Here is a 19,809-nt window from a genome sequence, read left to right on the forward strand (position 1 = left end):
TCATAAAAACATATCAACCTACCGCGATAGATCAATTGAATCATTTTTTTTTCAAAGTATATATATTGAAGGATAAAAAAAGGAACAAAGGCATCTTATGGCACAACTAGGCTGCCGCGCATGTTTGGTAGGGTCTCTTAGGACACACTCCCCATTTCCATTTTCTCCCTTTTTGTTAAAGTAACCACTGCAATTCGACAAAATTTATCTCTCATCATACATTTGGTTTCAAAATATTATTTTCATCGATGAAACAAGTTTACACAAATGCCTGATGAGAAATCTACTTAGGCAGACTGTCTAAATATGGATTTTGTATATATATCTGAAAAAGACCAACTGTGAATAGAAAATGATTATGTCTATGGATCACAGACATCCCATTTTAACGGAGAAATTAGAGAAATTGGCCGATAAATAACCAAATAGAAACGGTGCAGTTCAAGATGGATGGTTTCGAGTGACTTTATTCTCTTCTGCTTCTGTCATACCAGTAACGAGACACACAATTTCAGGGGCGGATGCAGACACTTTGAAAAAGGTAGTGCTCGGACATTATTAACCATTGTTTTGTTAATTTTACAAATGAAAAGGACAATTTTCCTATTAAAAAGTAGGCTTTCCAACCCCCTGCAGATTGAATTTGTTTCAGCAAAGGTTTATAGTTGAATCACGGCATTACAACTGCTATAAAGAAAAAAATAGCTCGTCTATAATTGAGGAGAAACTAACCCCTTAACAGATGTCACTGACCCAAAAGTATTTGACAAACAAATGATTCTAAGAAACAATTATAAGTTTGTATCCCTTTTGTACCCTATCGGTGCACCTGGTCTATACATGCTCCTAGTTTTTAGTGGCCGAGTCCGAGTTGCTCATTTACTTTTTGTTACTTTGTTTGATTTTAGTTACTTCATGTTCTTTGTTGTGTATGTCTGTTTTCCATGTCTGGTCTTTGACCCTGGATTACATTCTTTTGATTACCGCTATAACCTTGGTTCCGCCTTAATTATTCTTTCAACTAGGAGTCCATGCCAGTGTACCAGGGCTGCCCTTTGAGAACTGATGACAAAACAAACTTGAAATCCTTATGTGCATGCACATGCTGTGGCACATTCGGGAAAAAAAATATTTTTAATTCCGTAGAAAATTTAGCAAATATTGAACAGCCCCCTTTTCTGCAACCCCTTTTTTTACAATCACTGGATCCATCCCTCATATTTTGTAAACTCGTCAATTTGAAACAATGTATATTGTGTTTTATCTATAAAAGGGGGGCAGAATGTATGAAGTGTAAACATTTTCTGAATTTAAGACTGACAAGTGGTCAACGTATTTGTTTTCCTTTTCATATTCCGGAAACGATAGCATATTAGGTCCTTCCATGGTTTTATAAATAGTTCCGGATCATATCTACACTCATTTTTCCTATACTCATTTTCATATCTCTTGGCAATACTACTCAGAAAAAGCTTATGATTCAATTGACTATCAATTTTAGATTATTTCAGGTATTCAGTCGCCAAGATATTTTTTTCTAAATGAACTGAATAGCCACAAAAATGCTGACGCGGAGTAGAATAGCAATGTGCTCGTGATGTCACATGACCAGAAAAAAAATAAGCTGTCAACATGGCGAAAACTATAGATATGAGTTCGATGAACGGACCTCTTAATGACATAGCTGGCCGAAAGACGCACCAACTGGCAGTGACAAGAGATTATATTTCCCAACCTAGAATAAGTAAGACTTCAAAATTGCATGAAGATAATGGAATACAAGTTTCGAACATGTGTATCCGCGTAATGCAAGTATTATTATGCCGGTCCATCTCAACTGTATATTATTAAAATATACTGAAGTGCATGCAGTAGGGCAGATTTATAAATTCACTAGTCAGTGGGAAAGTCGACTATTATACCAAAATGAGATTAAAACTGGACAGTGTCAATGTTCAAACTGCCAATTTATACACACTACACTATATTACATGGCTGGTTTACATACAAATGTAATTTGACAGCAATATTTATGTAGTCTTAATATTACAGAAGAGAGTGTTCATTAATTGTATACAAGTATATACATGCCTTTTCTTTGTAATGTTGTATTGTTGGTTTTATTGATTTGGATGTCACATACTAAGTTCCACAAATTACGGTTGCTTAAATACTACAAGGATTTATTGATCTTTGGTATTGATTGTAGAAGTAAGCTAATGGGATGATTGTTTTGGTGCTGCTGTAAATACCAATAGTCTTGTCTTATTATTTTTTTTCCCTTAGATTTAATTGCATAAATTACCATTTTTGAGCAGGTGTGACAAGGAATTTTCAGTATTTTGCTGATAAAATGGCTACTTTGAAAATTGATATTGAAACAGTAATTTTTGTTATCTAGAATTTACCACTGAGTAAATTCAAAATCATGCAGAATTCCCCAAAATTACAATTTTGATTCCAATCCATCTTTTTTTTCTTCCCAAATGCAACAGGAGGGGTAGTCATGAACCCTCCCCTCACAAAAAACCCAAAAAACAAACCAACAACAACAAAATTAATGTGAAAAGAACATATTTCAGAACAACTAATCTTAATTAATCTACATGTGCATTTGAACATGGACTAGAGATCTGATATGAAAATTCTGTTATTTTCTTTCCCTATCCATCTCTTGATTAGAATCATCATAGATAAGGTACATTTGTACATGCATGTACAAATACATGTATGTAGGTTTTTGAATGGGATTCATGTACTTCGTAATACAATTTTAACTGGCACATTCAGTTATAGTCCATCTTACTTGAAACTTTATTTGTTGAACTGGACATTTTATTTGGTTTTAGGTTTTTCCATGTTTACTGAACCAATCTATATAGAGATGTCCATAGATTTGGTCTGGACCCTCTGGTCCAAAACACCTTTTACTGGATATGTCCAGTTTTTGAAGAGCTTTGCATGGAATGCTAGTTAGGCCTAAAACATAATCTGTGTTTCTGCTTACCCTGTCGACCCTAATTTCTGGTGCCTACCTTAAGTTTTTTTTGCCATTTTTTGACAAGCAATATTAAAGTCTACACCACAAACCAGTCAAAACAAAAAAGTTTTGCCTACCTACCAACCCACCTTCATTAGAGCATGTCAGCAGAAACACAGGTATTTTCTTTCTTGGCCTATATACGCATATGTTATTTTGGTAAATGCATACATTGTATTCCATATTTGGTTATCCCCTCCACACTAGAGAACCACATTTAGAAAATTAATCTAACTTATCACATGTGATACATGCACCTACTTAGTGTGGTTTTCCAGTATAATAACCTATGAAATAGTCTGAATGTATATTGGCAGGCAAATATTGATTACTTAGAACAGTATTCATGAAGTACCAAGATGCTTACATTGCATGATAGTGTGCTGATGTAATGATAAGTTTTAGATATTTTTTTTTTTACTTCAGCATACAAGACAGTGTCAGGTGTAAATGGACCGCTGGTTATCTTAGATGATGTCAAGGTACTTTGTATTAATAATGCGTATTTGTCCTCTTCAACATGTAGAAATATTCTTGCTGTTGTCTGTGCTTTCAGTACACACAAAACAATAAGAAATTTACATGTACATGTGTACATATAATGGACAAGTGATCAACTAATTTACATGTAAATTCTGTTAACCAACTCAAATTTTTGCAGTCATGAAAGTCTATACCTCAAATTAAAGGACTTCACAAGAGGGTAGAGCAAATTTGTCTTATTAACAGTAATTTGTTGGTCAGGAAACATTGAGTCTCAATTTCATTTTATTTTCATTTGTCAATTGTTTATTTGAAATGAAAAGTCAATGACAAAAAATACAAAACTGACGTAGCAAATACATCAAAATGAGATTCCTCTCAGAAATATTCACACCAGTGAAATGTATCTGTTAAGAATTTTAGGTTTAGCATGCATTATGAATTATGCTTCCACTTGATAATCTTACAAAGAAAGACAAGAAAGCCTAAGTTACCCCTTATGATTTTGAAATCTGTTTGATTAATATTTCATTGTTTCTGGTTTCAGTTTGCCAAATTTGCAGAAATTGTACATTTAACATTAGCAGATGGAACAATCAGAAGTGGACAGGTTCTTGAAGTCTCTGGCTCTAAAGCCATTGTTCAGGTAAAGATTATGTCCTAATAAGTGTTACTGTTATATTTAACTGTATATATATAACACTACATTGTGACATAATACAAGTTTTGGACAAGATTAAAAGCCAATTTTGTCATTAATGTATAAGCATCATTTAAACATTTCATAGAATTAATTTCAAATGTAAGTTTAGAGCTAAGCAATTGTTATCATTTAAAATCAATAACATACCCAAACTACCGTGAGTAATTACTTGTGTTGTTGGACAATTTTATATTTTCCTATGGATTTTAACACTTCATATTCATATTTCTTATACTCGACGTCACATACAACACATGTTCGAATTGAAACTCTACTTTTTAAACCGTCAGGACTTACCGCTAGAGTTGTCTCTCTTTTTTTTAATCTGAAGATAGTTCGCATATATGCATGACGTGTTAGTACCAACGAGTCGCTTATTAGCTTAAATCATGCGTAACAAATCCTTACAGGAAAATCCCATACTAATATCCGCCATGTTGGTTTCTACGGGACGATTTGTTTACAAACGAAATTCCTAAGTTCCCGTCGAACTCCGGGGACAATCGTCTGCTTGATCAACTTTTCGGTATTGTACGTTGTTCGAGTAAAATAAATCCGAGATATCCGAAATAACGCCGAAATGCATTCTGGGTTTTTCGGTTTTTGGACAAATCATTTAAACGTAAACAACATCTCCTAGCAACCCGATCACTGTAAACATGGCCGACTTTTTACAATGTAAATATTGGCACCGAGAATTAAAATCTGACCAGAATTTAACGATTCAATGTTTAGGGAGAAGCCGTTTGGCTAAATGAACAAGCAAGTCATTTAGGACAATTTAAAGGACGGTAGGTGTCAATAAAGTTGTTGAAAATATTTTTATTCAAATTTTAACAGTATGTTATTTATGTGACGCCGAGTATAGAATTTACAAATGTATACAATGTAGTTATTAAAGTAAATAAAGGTAGTAATGCAAATATTATTGCAATCTATTGTAGGTATTTGAGGGTACCTCTGGAATTGATGCCAAACACACACTTTGTGAATTTACTGGTGATATTCTAAGGACTCCTGTATCAGAAGACATGTTAGGTATGTACATGTATTCATTGGGAACAGACATTTGTACATAAATGTACATATGATGGTTTGAGTAGAAGAAATTTGCTTAATGTCTTGTAATGTTGAAAACTATAATTTCCTACACATTTTATTATGAGGGTCATCACATCTTATATTGCAGCTGAGAATATAGTAAAAAAAACATATGCCTACAGTCTTTCATATTTTGCTATAAATTTAGTGACATTGTTTTACAGGTCGTGTATTCAACGGATCAGGAAAACCTATCGATAGAGGTCCTCCAGTACTAGCTGAGGATTTCTTAGATATTCAAGGTAAAGTGTAATTTTAAAAATTAATGAATGTAAATTTTAATTATTCAGATTAATTAGAATAGGAAGATGTGTGTAAAGGGAGATAATTCAACTGGAGATAGTGGGTGTATTAGTTATTAAACCTAGAAGACATGTAATTTTGAAAATTTACGATGTAATCACAGTTTCAAATCTACTCCCATTTATTTTATTTCCACCATTGATAATTGAACATTTTTTATACGGCAATCATTTATTTCAAACAAGCCACAAATTGCAATTTTGACTACATTCTAAGATATTGGGAAATTTTATGAAGTATTTATTTGAAATATAATGGTAGGGTGTTTAGAAAAGTTAAGATAATTCTTTCATGTTTATTTTTAAAGTAATCTCATTATAATGAGAGAAGCTTGATCTTAAGAGTAAATGGTGATAAACAGCATTTCTCTGGGAGAATTTTAGCTAATATCAAATTGATCTTTCAATAACAAGGCTTGTAAAGATCTTTTTATCATGACCAACATTTACATATTTTAAATTAAATTGTGGTATTAAAACAAGAAAAAAATAACAAAGCAGTGGACATTTTGTTAAGGCTATGACTTAATAGTTTGATACTTGTAGGTCAGCCTATAAATCCATGGTCCCGTATTTACCCTGAAGAAATGATCCAGACGGGTATATCTGCTATAGATGGTATGAACAGTATTGCTAGAGGACAGAAAATCCCCATCTTTTCAGCTGCTGGTTTACCGCATAATGAAGTGAGTAATATTATTATTTAGATTAACACTAGAGCTCAAATTAGTTTCCACTTTCACTTGTCTACAATTAACAGAAGATATACTACTATTTTAAATCTGAAAAATATGCTACAAAGTTTAAGAAGATGACAGAACTGCCATTTGTGTAGTAATTTTTTCATATCACAAAACAAATCATATACTAGTAAATATATGAAATTATTAAGCAATTTTGTTTATAATCGCTTTACCTGGGAATATCAGTTTCTGATATATTCAATTTTTAACCCTTTAGCTGTTACGCGCGACTATTGTTATTGTGATATTTTTATTGAAGTTAGCTACACGCGAGTATTGTCGTTTTCGGAAATCAGTTGTTAATTGTCGTTCCTGTGCAAGAAGGGAATTCCAGAAGCTGTAATAAAGGAATAAATTGTTTTGATTGGTCTAATTCTGGCGTATTTTCGAGATTCTCATATGTTTTTATGAATTACAAGGATATAATCGAAAGTAAATACATTTGATCAAAATGTCTCAAAATGCAGATTTCAGTGATGATGATGAAGTCGCAAATATTTCAATGATAGCGATGACGATGATGCCAAAATCGAACATTTTGGACCAGAAAAGATTAATCTTAATCTAAATATACTTTGCAATTTGCCCTTAAGTGATGTTTGTCCCAAATTTGATAGGGATTTTCCTGACGATCTCTGCAATGAATGAGTGCGAAATGACAGTGACGTTTACCGCAAAAACTAAATGGAATAAAGACATTGTGCCTCATTAAACTCCTTTGGATTGTTTAAAACTGTTTATTGATGATGACTTTATAACTATCATTGTTCAAGAAATGAACAGATAGGCGGAAAACGAGGGCTGATGATATTTTTTTTCAGTATTTCTGACGTTTTCATAGTGAACAAGTTTTTGACTTTTCTGTGTCATACAAGTACCTTGATATTTACTTTTTAATGTGTGAAACATGTTTTCAGAAGTTTTATGTTTATAAGTGTTAAGTCATTATGGAGTTTTATGTTTATGGAATTGTTTCAAATATTAAATCATTAAAACTTGCATTATCTCACATATATTCGACCTGGACTGGGAAAAATAGCAAACCAATGTGAAATTATGACACACTTGAATCCAACAAGCCTTATACATATAACTTTTATTGGTCTAAGATCAATAATAACAAAGATATGCTCATTCAAACATAGTAAGCACAATTAGTCATTTTTCAATTTTTTATTCAGTATTACACAAATTCAGTATTACACAACAAAACAAAAGAAAATAGCATAGCAGCTTAATGGTTAAAGTGTGCAAATATTGTGTTTGTAACTGAATTGGAAGATACTTCCAAAGATTGATAAATTGGATTTGCAGATATGTTAATATTATGCATTATGTTTGTTATAGATTGCTGCACAGATCTGTCGACAGGGTGGTCTTGTCAAAGTTCCAGGAAAGAGTGTGCTTGATGACCATGATGATAATTTTGCCATTGTGTTTGCAGCTATGGGTGTAAGATTTGCTACTAAGAATTGCTATCCAATAATTAAAGTATCTTGTCTTGTCCTCTTGTTCAGAAACTGCTTCAAGCTGGAAGTGATGAAAAGTGACAGTCACTGCATATCTGTTAAGCATGTGGGATATAGAATATAAAGTTGGCTCAGAGTAACAATAATGTGTTGAGTAGGCTGACCTATCTGCATATAAGCCATTGCTTTTCTTACTTTTGCATATTAAAAATCAAGCATATTGTATTTGAAAGAGTAATAATGGGAACCAAGATTCTAGTAGAAATCAAAAGAATGTAATCCAGAGACAAAGACCAGACATGGAGAACAGACAATTACAACAAAGAACATAAAGTGACAGAAAAAATACATACAAAGTAACAAAATTAAATGTGCAACTCGGACTCCACTACAAACTGGAAGCATGGACCAGGTGCACCAATAGGGTAAGGGTCCTCAGCTTTTCTAGAAACAACCAACTAGTACAGAGGAGGATCTTAACCAATAAACAATTGTACCCATCGCTAAAAACATGAAATTTATTTTAATAATTCATGAAACATATGGCGTATTGTGTTTCAAATCCAAGAATTTTGCTGATTAGGACAATTAGATTGTTAATAATTTAGAGAATTGGACTACTTATTTTGGTGTTGCTTTCACAATTCTTAAATGTTTTTTTCTGTTCATGTTGCCAAAGTTTAGATATTTGTCTTACCTTTTCTGGAAAAAAATAATTGCATGTGTATTTATTCTTTTAGGTCAACATGGAAACTGCTAGATTTTTTAAACAAGATTTTGAAGAAAATGGTTCTATGGAAAATGTCTGTCTCTTTTTGAATTTAGCCAACGATCCAACGTAAGTGCATTTTGTAATGAAAAGGATATTTGACAGCTAATGCTATTAGTAATTGTGTAATGGGATTAATTAATTACACTTAATCAAACTTCTGGAACTATGTTTTTCTTTGTAGTGATCATAGTGGAACTTTTCACTTTGAATTTGCCAGTAATTTCCCTACAGTTGTCTCCGTAATATTTTTTGGTGAAAATTTTTAATATTTTCACAAAATATGAATTATATTAATAGTTATATAATGTATATTATATAAAAGACATTTACAAATTGTACATGTTGTAAAATGCTGATCTTTTTTAAAACAATGCGTAAAAAAGCAGTTAGTTTTTTCAGTTGAGGTTTATATTTTTTGCAGCATTGAACGTATCATTACACCTAGAATTGCATTGACAACAGCTGAGTTCTTAGCTTATCAGTGTGAGAAACACGTTTTAGTCATATTAACTGACATGAGTTCATATGCAGATGCTTTACGTGAGGTAAGTGTCAGTAGTAGAGATCGATTGTAAAGCAGAAATTATTCTTTGATGAAAGCTTTTAAAGTTTTTCCTTAGGTATTGAATTATATGAGTCTTTTAACTGAATGGAGGAGCATAAAAATAATAGTTTTAAATGTTAAATTTATCTTCAGTTGTACCCTTTCATTGTACTGCTAGAACTTATCTTTAAACTAGACTATAGGTTGGGCTTGTGTTCAGTTTGCTCATTGGGAGATACAAACCTGCTATTTTATGTGAAACTAGGACAAAAAAATTGCAATAATGAAGAAATGAAAAATTGTATTACTTATATTGGTATAGTATTTTCTGAAGTAAAAATACTTAATTCAAGTTGTGATACATGCGTTTATGATTAAAAAATGTCCACAGGTCACACAGGAAGTATGAAAATATTCAGGTTAAATCAATTTTTATGACCTGTAAGATTTCTTAAAATTCATATTCCTTACTATACAGAACTTTGATATTTGAAATGAATTGATATTGAAGAATGTAAATTTATTTTAGTCGTCACAGTTATCTTTCTTTTAGCACACATGAACAAGCAGGAAATGTATATGGATATTTATTTTTCCACTAGATGCCACATTTTGTCAAAGGTATTTTAACCGAGAAACAGTTAATGAATTAAATTATGACTGATGAAATATTTGTGCATTTCATTAGGTATCAGCAGCCAGAGAAGAAGTACCTGGTCGTCGTGGTTTCCCAGGTTACATGTACACAGATTTGGCCACAATTTATGAAAGAGCTGGTCGTGTTGAAGGACGTAATGGCTCTATCACACAGATTCCCATCTTAACTATGCCTAACGATGGTATGTTCATAAACTTTTCTGTTTTCAGTTGAATATTTCAATAAACAGTAATTGGCATCCTTGTGATCGTATAGCTCAGGCCATTCAAAATGCATTTTCAGTTTTCGGCCTTTTTTATAATAAAAAGTAGAGAGGGAAGCATTCTTTTAACTGTGTAATTGCCCTAAAAAGTGATGACAGTGTTTTTATTGCTCAGAGCCAGAAACAAATGATGAAGATGTCTGTTTTTAGGTTACTGATATAGGATAAAAATGGGTTGTAATGTACCTTCAAAATTGACTAGATATTAAATTGCATGTATTTCTAGTCAATTGAAAAATAAGTAATTTGTTGTTTAGCTTTTGTAAAATATGCTGAACTATTTAGAGTCTATATTTATTTAAATTGTTTGATTTCAGATATCACCCATCCTATCCCAGATTTGACTGGTTACATTACAGAAGGTCAGATTTATGTTGATAGACAGTTACATAACAGACAGGTAAATTATATACTACATTCAAGGTACTAAAAACAAAATGAAATTCCCTTTTCAAAATGTTTTGGCCAAAGTCTGTCTTCAGTTTTATTGCATTTACTCTTTTCTACATGACTATTTCCTCATATAGCCATGATTTCTTTTAGATCTTAAATTAGTGAAAAAATCATCTACATGTAGCTACCATGCTAATGTGAGGATGGCACTTTGTAACTCAGAGAAAATAATTTGTGCTTAAAGCGAAGTTAAATCCTTCTTCATTTCATTTTATTTGTTTTTTTTTTCCATTTGTTTTCCCTCATAATTATTTGAATGTTTATCGTATCATCTTGAAATAAATACTTGAATTTTTCAAATTATTACAAATATCAACTTAATATCTGATTTTAATCACCTGTGAGTTATTTTTGTAATGACTGGTTTCTTTTTTATGCAGATTTACCCTCCAATTAACGTACTGCCATCTTTGTCCAGATTGATGAAATCCGCTATTGGTGAAGGAATGACACGAGAAGACCATTCTGATGTTTCAAATCAGTTGGTATGTGGCAGTAGACTCAGTTTCATTCATGCATCTTGAATTCCTAAAAATTCTTAAATCCTCTAAAATCTAATTGATCTCAATTTAAGAGAAGGAAGGTTTGATGAAATTTAATTTTAAGGTGGTTGGCTGAATGATTATAAGGTAGAAAACATTTACGTTGAGATTTAGAGAGTCAGTAATCTTATTTTTCATTCACTTTCCACATTGATAGGTACTGAATCATATGTATAGAATGCTTATTTAATCTGTTACTTACAAATGCAATGTACCTACTTCACAAAAAATAAAAATGACTATACTCAAAAGAGAGACAAATGAATGAAAAGGGATCAAAAGATCTTGCACATTTTTCTTGCGTTACTATTTTTGACATTTGTTAGTATGGCATGTTCTTAAAACATTTCAAATTAACAGGAGGCATTTAAGGAGGTAGACCTAGGGTAAGGGACACAACTCTTAAAAATCATTGGAACGTTTGTATTCAGCATTTTACATCAATCTTATGTAAGCATCTCATTAACTTTGATTCATTTTATTCTTCTTCAAATGAAAGCTTGAAAGGCTTTGGTGAAATTGAATATAATACAAACATATCCCCGACTTAATGAGTTATGTCCCTTACACTCAGACCCATTGAAATTTTTTTAAGCACATCTGACATTCGGTCAGACACAAGGTGATGACTTGTCTGACCGAACGACAATTTGTCTGACTGAAAAACTCTGAACAATTTATTGACACGCTAACATTTTTGATGGGGGGTGGGAATCTCCGAGTACATTTTATTATCAAGCTGATTTTAAAACTACTGGATATGGGCTCTTGAATTTGTTAATTTGTCACCATTATTCATTTTGGCTAGAGTGTATCTGATGAGTCTTCATAAACGAAACATATGTACTTTGTTTTGAGTTCTTTGTATTATATATTGTTGATTTTTTAAATTTGAAATAAAGTATTGTTATTAAATTATAAAATCTATTCTCAATCTCTGGCATAAAACATAATCATTTCAAAATTCAACATTTCATCTTGATACTATTTGTTTTATCAGATATTCAATTATTAATCTTTATCAATTTTGATGTAAAAGAAATATACTTTATTATTTTTTTCATTATTATTTTGACAATATAATGACCGCATGTTTCACATGTAAATAAGTAGCGAGACAACGGAAGGGACGATATATCAAAGGACGAAATGACGTGTAGCGAATGAACCGGAAGTTACATATTATTGTTTACAATCAAATTGATTGACTATCTCACTAGACTGTAGACTAATTCACGTAATTATTAAAACGTTTTAGTTTTATTATTCACAAAAATCACTTCAGTTTTGAGAAAATCTTCTTTAACGTAAGAAAAAAACATCGGACACCTGGGCCGATAAGCAACGTGTATTTACCGGACCCGGGACAATTTTACAGGACAGGTCCGACGGTCCGGCAGGTTTCGATGGGTTTGCTTACACTAGGTCTACTTCCTTAAGTTTTCAACTAAAACAGCTTCTTCATTCTGACATTAGTTTTTAGTTGAAACATTGGTGACTGAGAACAATTTCTATTCTTACAGTATGCCTGTTATGCTATTGGTAAAGATGTACAGGCTATGAAGGCTGTTGTAGGAGAGGAAGCTTTGACACCAGAAGATTTGTTGTACTTAGAATTTCTTACCAAATTTGAGAAAAACTTTATTTCACAGGGTAAGTATTGGAGAAAATGCAGGAAGAGAAAGGATCTTACTTTCATTTTTACAGCGATCCCTAGTAAGTTATGAATGCTAATGAATTTTATAATCAAGGGTTTGTACGAAGACCTTAATATGTTAAATGATATTCTATTAACCCATGAAAATATTTTGATTGATCATAACGAAAGTAATTTGAAGAAAGATAATAGAAAAAATTCCTTACTTTTTTAGGTCACTACGAGAACAGAACAATTTTTGAATCTCTTGACATTGGCTGGCAGTTGTTACGAATCTTCCCCAAGGAAATGTTAAAACGTATTCCACAGTCAACATTAGCCAAATATTATCCAAGAGACGCACAAAAATCTGCTGCTGCAGCAGCACATCCCGATCAAAGCACGCAGTTGTAATAGTAGTAGGAAATAGTTGTTGTACAATTAATACATTCCCTAGAAAAAATTATCATGGCCAAAAGGCTGCAGTGCCATCTGAACATAAGTATATGAGGCAAACAAGTTCACCAATCATGCAGCATTTTGATGTGTTTTGAAATTCTGTTTTGGAACTGTCATGGGAATAGATTGGTTATATTACTGCATTGATAGCATGAACATTATTATTTAATCAGTATCTGTCTTTTGAGAAAAAGTCATTTAATAACTTTCACACTAGGTATGAATATTTTCATTCTGTTATAATTTGAGAAAGGTGAATTTGATGTGACAGTTTTTATATATAACTTTTTAAAACATGACTTGCTGATGATCTGCTCTGAGTTCTAATTTGCCATTTATTAACAAGCAATAAATGAGTCCATTATAATTCACAAAATGTAATAGATTTTAAAACTATTATGTGTCAGAATCTTGTATGATTTTTTTCTTGAGAAGTGTTTTTCATTTTAGTGTCACAGATGTTATGCTGTATTTGAATATTTAACCATTAAAAGAATATTTATTCTAGTCATGAACTTGTTGATTGAGGTTGAATTACCTAGGGTATTTATGAATGATTGCCGTTTATTCCTTACTGGGAATTGATTGTTATCTCTTTCGTATAGTGCATTTCACACCCAATGATGAATATCTGTCTCTCCAAAACTCGTGAGAGAAATCATTTTTCTACGTATATCTTAATGTAATTTTGTCTGTCCTTTAAAGGGGAATTAAATTAGGAGTTGATATATAGAATTGTTTGTATATGAGTAATCTTTTATTTCTGGTAAGGAAATTACTTACAGCATGAAGAAACCATGACATCACTCATTTGCAAGGGTTACAGATGCAATAATGTCAAAGAAGTACATATAACAATCAGTTTTAACCATTAATTGGTGTCCTAGATTTTGAACTTTAGTGCTAGTAAATGTATACATGTATTTGGATGTGTAGATAAACAGTGTTATACATTTTCTTTACGTCTGTGATTATACACCTGTACTGTTATGAATTGCTTTGACTTGTGAAAATTCTTCATAGGAAATGGTGCAATTCAGATAGCATGCATTATAGATAATATAGCTTGTATTTTAAGGTTTTTATTTCATATTTTAAAATGGTTTTCTTTAATTTCTGACTTGTACATCATAGAGGGGATAGAACATTATTTTACATGTATAGTATGCAAATTACAAAATTGATTGAAATTGATATTGCCGTTTTATTCAGTACAATTAATTTTTCCAAAAAAAAATGAATTTTTGGAATGTTAGTTTGTCATATTTCTTGTGTTAGAATTGTCACTTGTCACAGCAAAGGATGTACAGAAATCATTCATTTGTAAAAATATAAATTAATATATGTACTGTACAATAAAAATTTGTACATCATCATGTGTGTTGTTTTCTTGTTTTCTTCACCTAATATGAGAGATGTTTTAAGTACACTGATTTTTTTGGTCAAATTTGAATTACTCTTTATACATCATCTTTTATTGATACCTTTTAAACTTGAACACAAGTATACTGAATAAAAGGTTGATATTTCAATAGAATGCTTTAAGAATATAGTTTTAAAATGTAGGAAAGGGGGTATACTGTTTTACTTGTGTCTATCATTCTGTTTTTTTTTCTATCCAGAATATGTGTTAATGTTCTGGATCTAGCTCCTGTGTTTTTCGGTATATTTCATGCAATCTCATTTCTAAAATTAGCTTTTGATCATACAGTGGTATGGTGTTCTCATTGTCTGAAGATATTTTTAGCTATTGCCATCACTTGTCATCCGTCTGTTATTAACAATTTTTCAAAACTCTTCTCCTCTGAAACTACTTGACCAACTTGGGAAGAATGTTTCTTGGGGTATCCTGCATAGAACTGGTGTGGGGTTTTTTGATCCGCCGAAAAACATGGGTGCCATTACTAAAAATAGAACATAGGGGTCAGACAGTAGTTTTTCGCATATATCTCCAAAATCGTTAGGGTTAGCCAAATTCTGTTCTGACAGGGGTTAAAGTGTTCAGCATGATGAGATCTATCTGTGACCAAATTCTCATTGTAATTATTGCCTTTTTTCAAAGTTTTTTTTTTTTTTAAGTGTTATTTCTTTCAAAAATATCCTCTGACACTACTTGACCAATTAGAACCAAACTTTGTATGAATGTTCCCTGGAGTATCATGTATAGAAATGTGGGGATTTTTGATCGGTCGAAAAACATGGCCGCCATTACTAAAAACAGAACTTAGGGGTCAGACAGTAGTTTTCACATATATCTCCAAAACCATTAGGTTTAGCCAAATTCTTTCAGTAGCTGAAACGATCCTTATTTTTGGGACTACAAAAGTCTTCAGGCATGAAAGTTGTCAGATGCCTTTTTGTAAGAGCTATTGCCCTTGACAAGGGAATATGACTACTTTTTTTTTTTTTTTTTTACAGTTTTCAACCAATGTCTTAAAAAAACTATGATAGATTTAGACTTCCATTTGCTGAAATGATCCTTATGATGAGTCATATCAAAGTTTCTTGAGTCAAAATTGTTGAACAACTTCTTGTTTAATTTATTGCCCTTGAAAGGCAAAATTCAACCAGGTGAGCGATTTAGCCTTCTGGGAGCCCCTTCTTGGGTTATGAATTAAATTGCATAAGAATAAAGGGCCTAAAAATATGACAAAAACATGTGAAAGTATTTGGGCCTCTATGATATTGTACCAACACTCTTTTGAATGGTGGGGTTGTATATTGAACCATTTAGTGAAAATGTGCCACAGGGTACCTTCCCATCAAAGAACATTATGGATTATATTTTGTTTGAGTTGTTACTTGAACCATTATTAAATAAGGTCCGAAAGGTGGCCAACAAATTTAGAAAAATAAACCATTTACTTTGTGTTTACTTATATTAGAACTTACCACTTCCTGGTCAAATGGCTACTCCTCTATGTAGTACCAAAAACACACCGAAGTTTGATCTATGCTTTGTAAGTTCACTTTTCTGTATTTATGTTTATCAAAAAATAGTCAAAATAAGGCTGAAAATGTATGTGTACTTCAAAATCATATTTATAATTTACTACAAAAGTGTATGGATATTGTTTGCATGTGTGTGTCCTGTAGGAGGATACAAGTGGGGAGGGTTAGGTCGGAAAAAAATTAGTTGATTATACAGGAAATCACAGAGCTGGCCCCTTCTTAAGCCAGTCAGGAGTCCCCTCTTTGGAGAATCTCTTGATCGGCCTTTGTGTCCCCATGATGTCAGTCAGCAGAAAATGTAAAAATGTGGATTTTTATTTTCAGTATTAATTATTAAATACATTTTGTGAAATATTTTTGTATTCATCATACCATTAGTTGATGAGTTTGAAAGCCTTTTTTTTCCAGCTTTGCAATGATATGCAACATTAAGATGTCATTTGTCTTGGGAATTCACAATTAAACTTTTTAACATGTAAAGTAATAGACCAGATAGAAGTTGTGAGAAACCAAAATAATTTGAGTATAATTGTATGGACTTCTGATATGGTATTACGAGGTTTGATATCACAAATGAAGGATGGGATAGATTTTTAGGGTTGTAAATTGAATATCATAAATATTGAGGGGTCAGAAAGTGGCCCAAATGAAACATTTGCCAGGTTTCCGCACAATTACTTTTTCATCCATCAGTGCGAGTTCATTTTTGTTCGTGACATACCCTGAAGTATGTTTTTTTCTGTACCTACATATTCCTCTCTCTTTTCAACGTCACTCGTATTACGGAGTTGTGTTATTGTTGCTAGGCCATTACTGGAATATACTCTAAGTTGTAATATTACGGGTCATATGTCCAGAGCAGGACATGCTTACACCTCCGGGGCCCTTTATAACTTTGTTTTTGTTTTTTGTTTTTTGTTTTTTTTTGTATAGCTAGCCCTTTAGTTTTTTATATGACGTTTTATTGACCAGATTTTATGTGAAATCTATTTTTTGGCTTACTACATTGTGTATGCAGGTCGTCATGGTTTCATATGTTCACGTTTAAGCCATGCTTCTGGATCTGGATCTAGATTTGAATTATCCCCCCTGACGGCATTTTTTTTGCTGATTTTTATTAAATTTTACATCTCGTTTGGTTTTGCTTTGTGTTTCTTCATGGCTATTATTTGTTATCAAATTACACTAATTCAACAATGTGTTTACAACCTTCGTCTTGGTTTTATTTCCTTGTTATATTATTTGTCTTTCTTGTTACTTTTTTCGTACTGTAATTGCACAGTATTCTGTTCTATTACACTACACTATTTTAGTATTATACTTTTGTACTTCTACACTTCATTTCATGTCCAGATGTTCGATGTTTCATTGCATTTTTACTGCTTCGGACTTTAGCTAAAATGTTTTGGTTTAGATTTTACTATTTTGCAGGTACCCCTGCAAAAGGTATACATTTATGTCGATTCGGAGTTTATTCCACCGGTCACTATGTCAAGCAAAAGATATCATCGCGAGCAGATAAGTATTGCAGCTGACCATGAACGCAGGAGGTTAAGACCTTGATATTTTTCGACAATTTCAGCAAATCTGTATCTTTCACAAACAAATTAAGGATGTCTATCGAAATGTTTACCGCTTGCAAAGCATCAGTCATTTCAATAAATCATTTTTTTTTTTGAAAATGCAAAAGGCAAAATTTTAGTTACTTTGTGTTCTTTGTTGTGTATGTCTGTTTTCCATGTCTGGTCTTTGTCCCTGGATTACATTTTTTTGATTACCGCTATAACCTTGGTTCACTTGGTTGCTCTTTCACGGACATGAGAGCTAGCAAAGGCGACAGTATAACGAATTCCGAAGTTGATAATCATATTATGAAGACGAAGCAAAACCAAGTAATAGTACAATGATATTTTTCATTACAAAAAGAACTTAAATTCAAAAGTTCTCGAGTTTAGTTCTTTTAGGCGTTTTCGAATTTCGTTTAATTTGGTGCCCCTTATCGTTCTCAGTTCCCTTTTGTGAAGCACTATCTCATTATGCCAGTCTTCTTTGATAAGAAATTAATGTTTCTATTTTAATTCATAACTGTACAGGAATATGATACAACAGAAGGCTATCAAAATATTCCTTTATATAATAGTACTGGTGTGCATTTGATATTTTTAATATGCATATATATTTATAATTTTGTATTGGAAGATTAACACTAAATTATGACTGTGCTACAGGTGATGTATATTCAGTACCTTTTCTTCCGTTTACTATAGGCTCTTGGAAAAGCTGCATAATACATTCTTATAACGTTAGTTCGCCAGCACGATTGGCTAATTTTATAATAAAGCGCATGGCAGCCATCGTTTTATTCTCCCGGGAACGAAGCTCAAAAAGTAATTCTTTCATATATATAGTGAACGATGAATCGGTAAAAGAATAATATATCCTGAGCTCCAAATTTAATTAAGGTTTTAAGATCATATAGACTTGTTGATGCATATTTCAAAAATCGTTAATCCATATCAAAAAGTTCCGTTTTTAGCGACGAAAGTAGCTTTTCGGATTCAGGACAGAATTTATGCTGTAAGTTAAATGTGGACAGTGGATAATGATTTGTAATGTTTAGAATCATATCGGAAATATCAACCAGTCGGTTAATATTTCTGTAATAATAAGAGTGATCTTGTTTCTTTATGATTTCACACAAGAAAATGACCGTAACTAAACCAAATTGTTTTATGAATGCCATCTGCCTTTCATAATTGAGTATAAATTTATAAACAAGAAAACTGATGATATTTTGATCAGTTCATTTTTCTGATAAAGTTTAATGTTTTTTTTTCATTCAAGAAGATGTCTTTGTTTATAAAGTTTTGTCAGAAATATCGGTGTGATATCAAATTGGTCGATGCATTGCAGTAAATCGGCACCGAGGTATATTCGGCATTTTTTTTTATATAAATATGAGAAATCTTTTTGCTCATGCAAATTGGACAACTTATGTAAGTGTGCCTACCAAATTTCTCAGAATAGTTATGTTAGAATGTTTATTGGCATATGCAAAGGTTTTGGCATTTCATCATACTTATATGGTGTTATGAATGACCCTTCACCTGGTCCATGCTCCTAGTTTTTAGTGGAGTCCGAGTTGCTCATTCCCTTTCGTTACTTCTTATGTATTATTTTTAGTAATTTTATGTTCTTTGTTGTGTATCTCTGTTTTCCATGTCTTGTCTTTTTCCCTGGATTACATTCTTTTGATTACCGACAGAACCTTGGCTCACTTGATTACTCTATCACGAATTGTCAAATACAAAACCGAGTGTTCTTTGAGCGGCATAGTATTTACGGATAATCCTTTCTCAGAGAAACTTATTCTTATTAAAGTTACCACCCACAGCTGTACTATGAAGCAAATTATTTCCCCCAGAATCATAGCATTCATCCAAGTACTCAGTATGCAGTAAATCTGCTCAAGTGCCTATTGACATGTTTCATCCATTATCACTATACATGAACTGGAACGTGAAGAAAATTGGGCTGATATTATGAGAGATTATATGTAAAATGTTAACCTTCACGAAGCACACCCATCTATCCAGTTATCTAAAATGTCAATTAACAAAAATACCCTTTAAATTATCCAATTAATATATTTAATAATGTTTTATAATTCATTGATGAGTTATAATACAT

General features: G+C 32.1%; 1 protein-coding gene across 1 annotated transcript; it reads left to right on the top strand.

Annotated features, from left to right (window-relative positions):
* The first annotated feature begins 1,610 nt into the window (after positions 1 to 1,610).
* Positions 1,611 to 14,540, top strand: LOC148621522 (V-type proton ATPase subunit B). Its single transcript, XM_088576005.1, has 14 exons — positions 1,611 to 1,744; positions 3,467 to 3,522; positions 4,071 to 4,169; positions 5,171 to 5,264; positions 5,492 to 5,569; positions 6,176 to 6,315; positions 7,720 to 7,824; positions 8,582 to 8,679; positions 9,035 to 9,158; positions 9,846 to 9,996; positions 10,395 to 10,477; positions 10,911 to 11,015; positions 12,596 to 12,725; positions 12,944 to 14,540. Exons 1-14 carry the CDS (start codon positions 1,633 to 1,635, stop codon positions 13,120 to 13,122), a joined length of 1,554 nt encoding a protein of 517 aa, XP_088432131.1. The 5' UTR covers positions 1,611 to 1,632; the 3' UTR covers positions 13,123 to 14,540.
* The last annotated feature ends 5,269 nt before the right edge of the window (positions 14,541 to 19,809 follow it).

This window comes from Perna viridis, chromosome 3, assembly GCF_037379345.1.
Source record: "Perna viridis isolate PV_CMFRI_1.1 ecotype Kerala chromosome 3, ASM3737934v1, whole genome shotgun sequence".
NCBI lineage: Eukaryota > Metazoa > Mollusca > Bivalvia > Mytilida > Mytilidae > Perna > Perna viridis.

Coding starts and splice junctions, on each gene's coding strand:
- LOC148621522 (XM_088576005.1), top strand. CDS start 1,633: ATGGCGAAAACTATAGATATGAGTTCGATGAACGGACCTCTTAATGAC. Junction 8,680..9,034: donor AATTTAGCCAACGATCCAAC/GTAAGTGCATTT, acceptor TATTTTTTGCAG/CATTGAACGTATCATTACAC. Junction 11,016..12,595: donor CTGATGTTTCAAATCAGTTG/GTATGTGGCAGT, acceptor CTATTCTTACAG/TATGCCTGTTATGCTATTGG.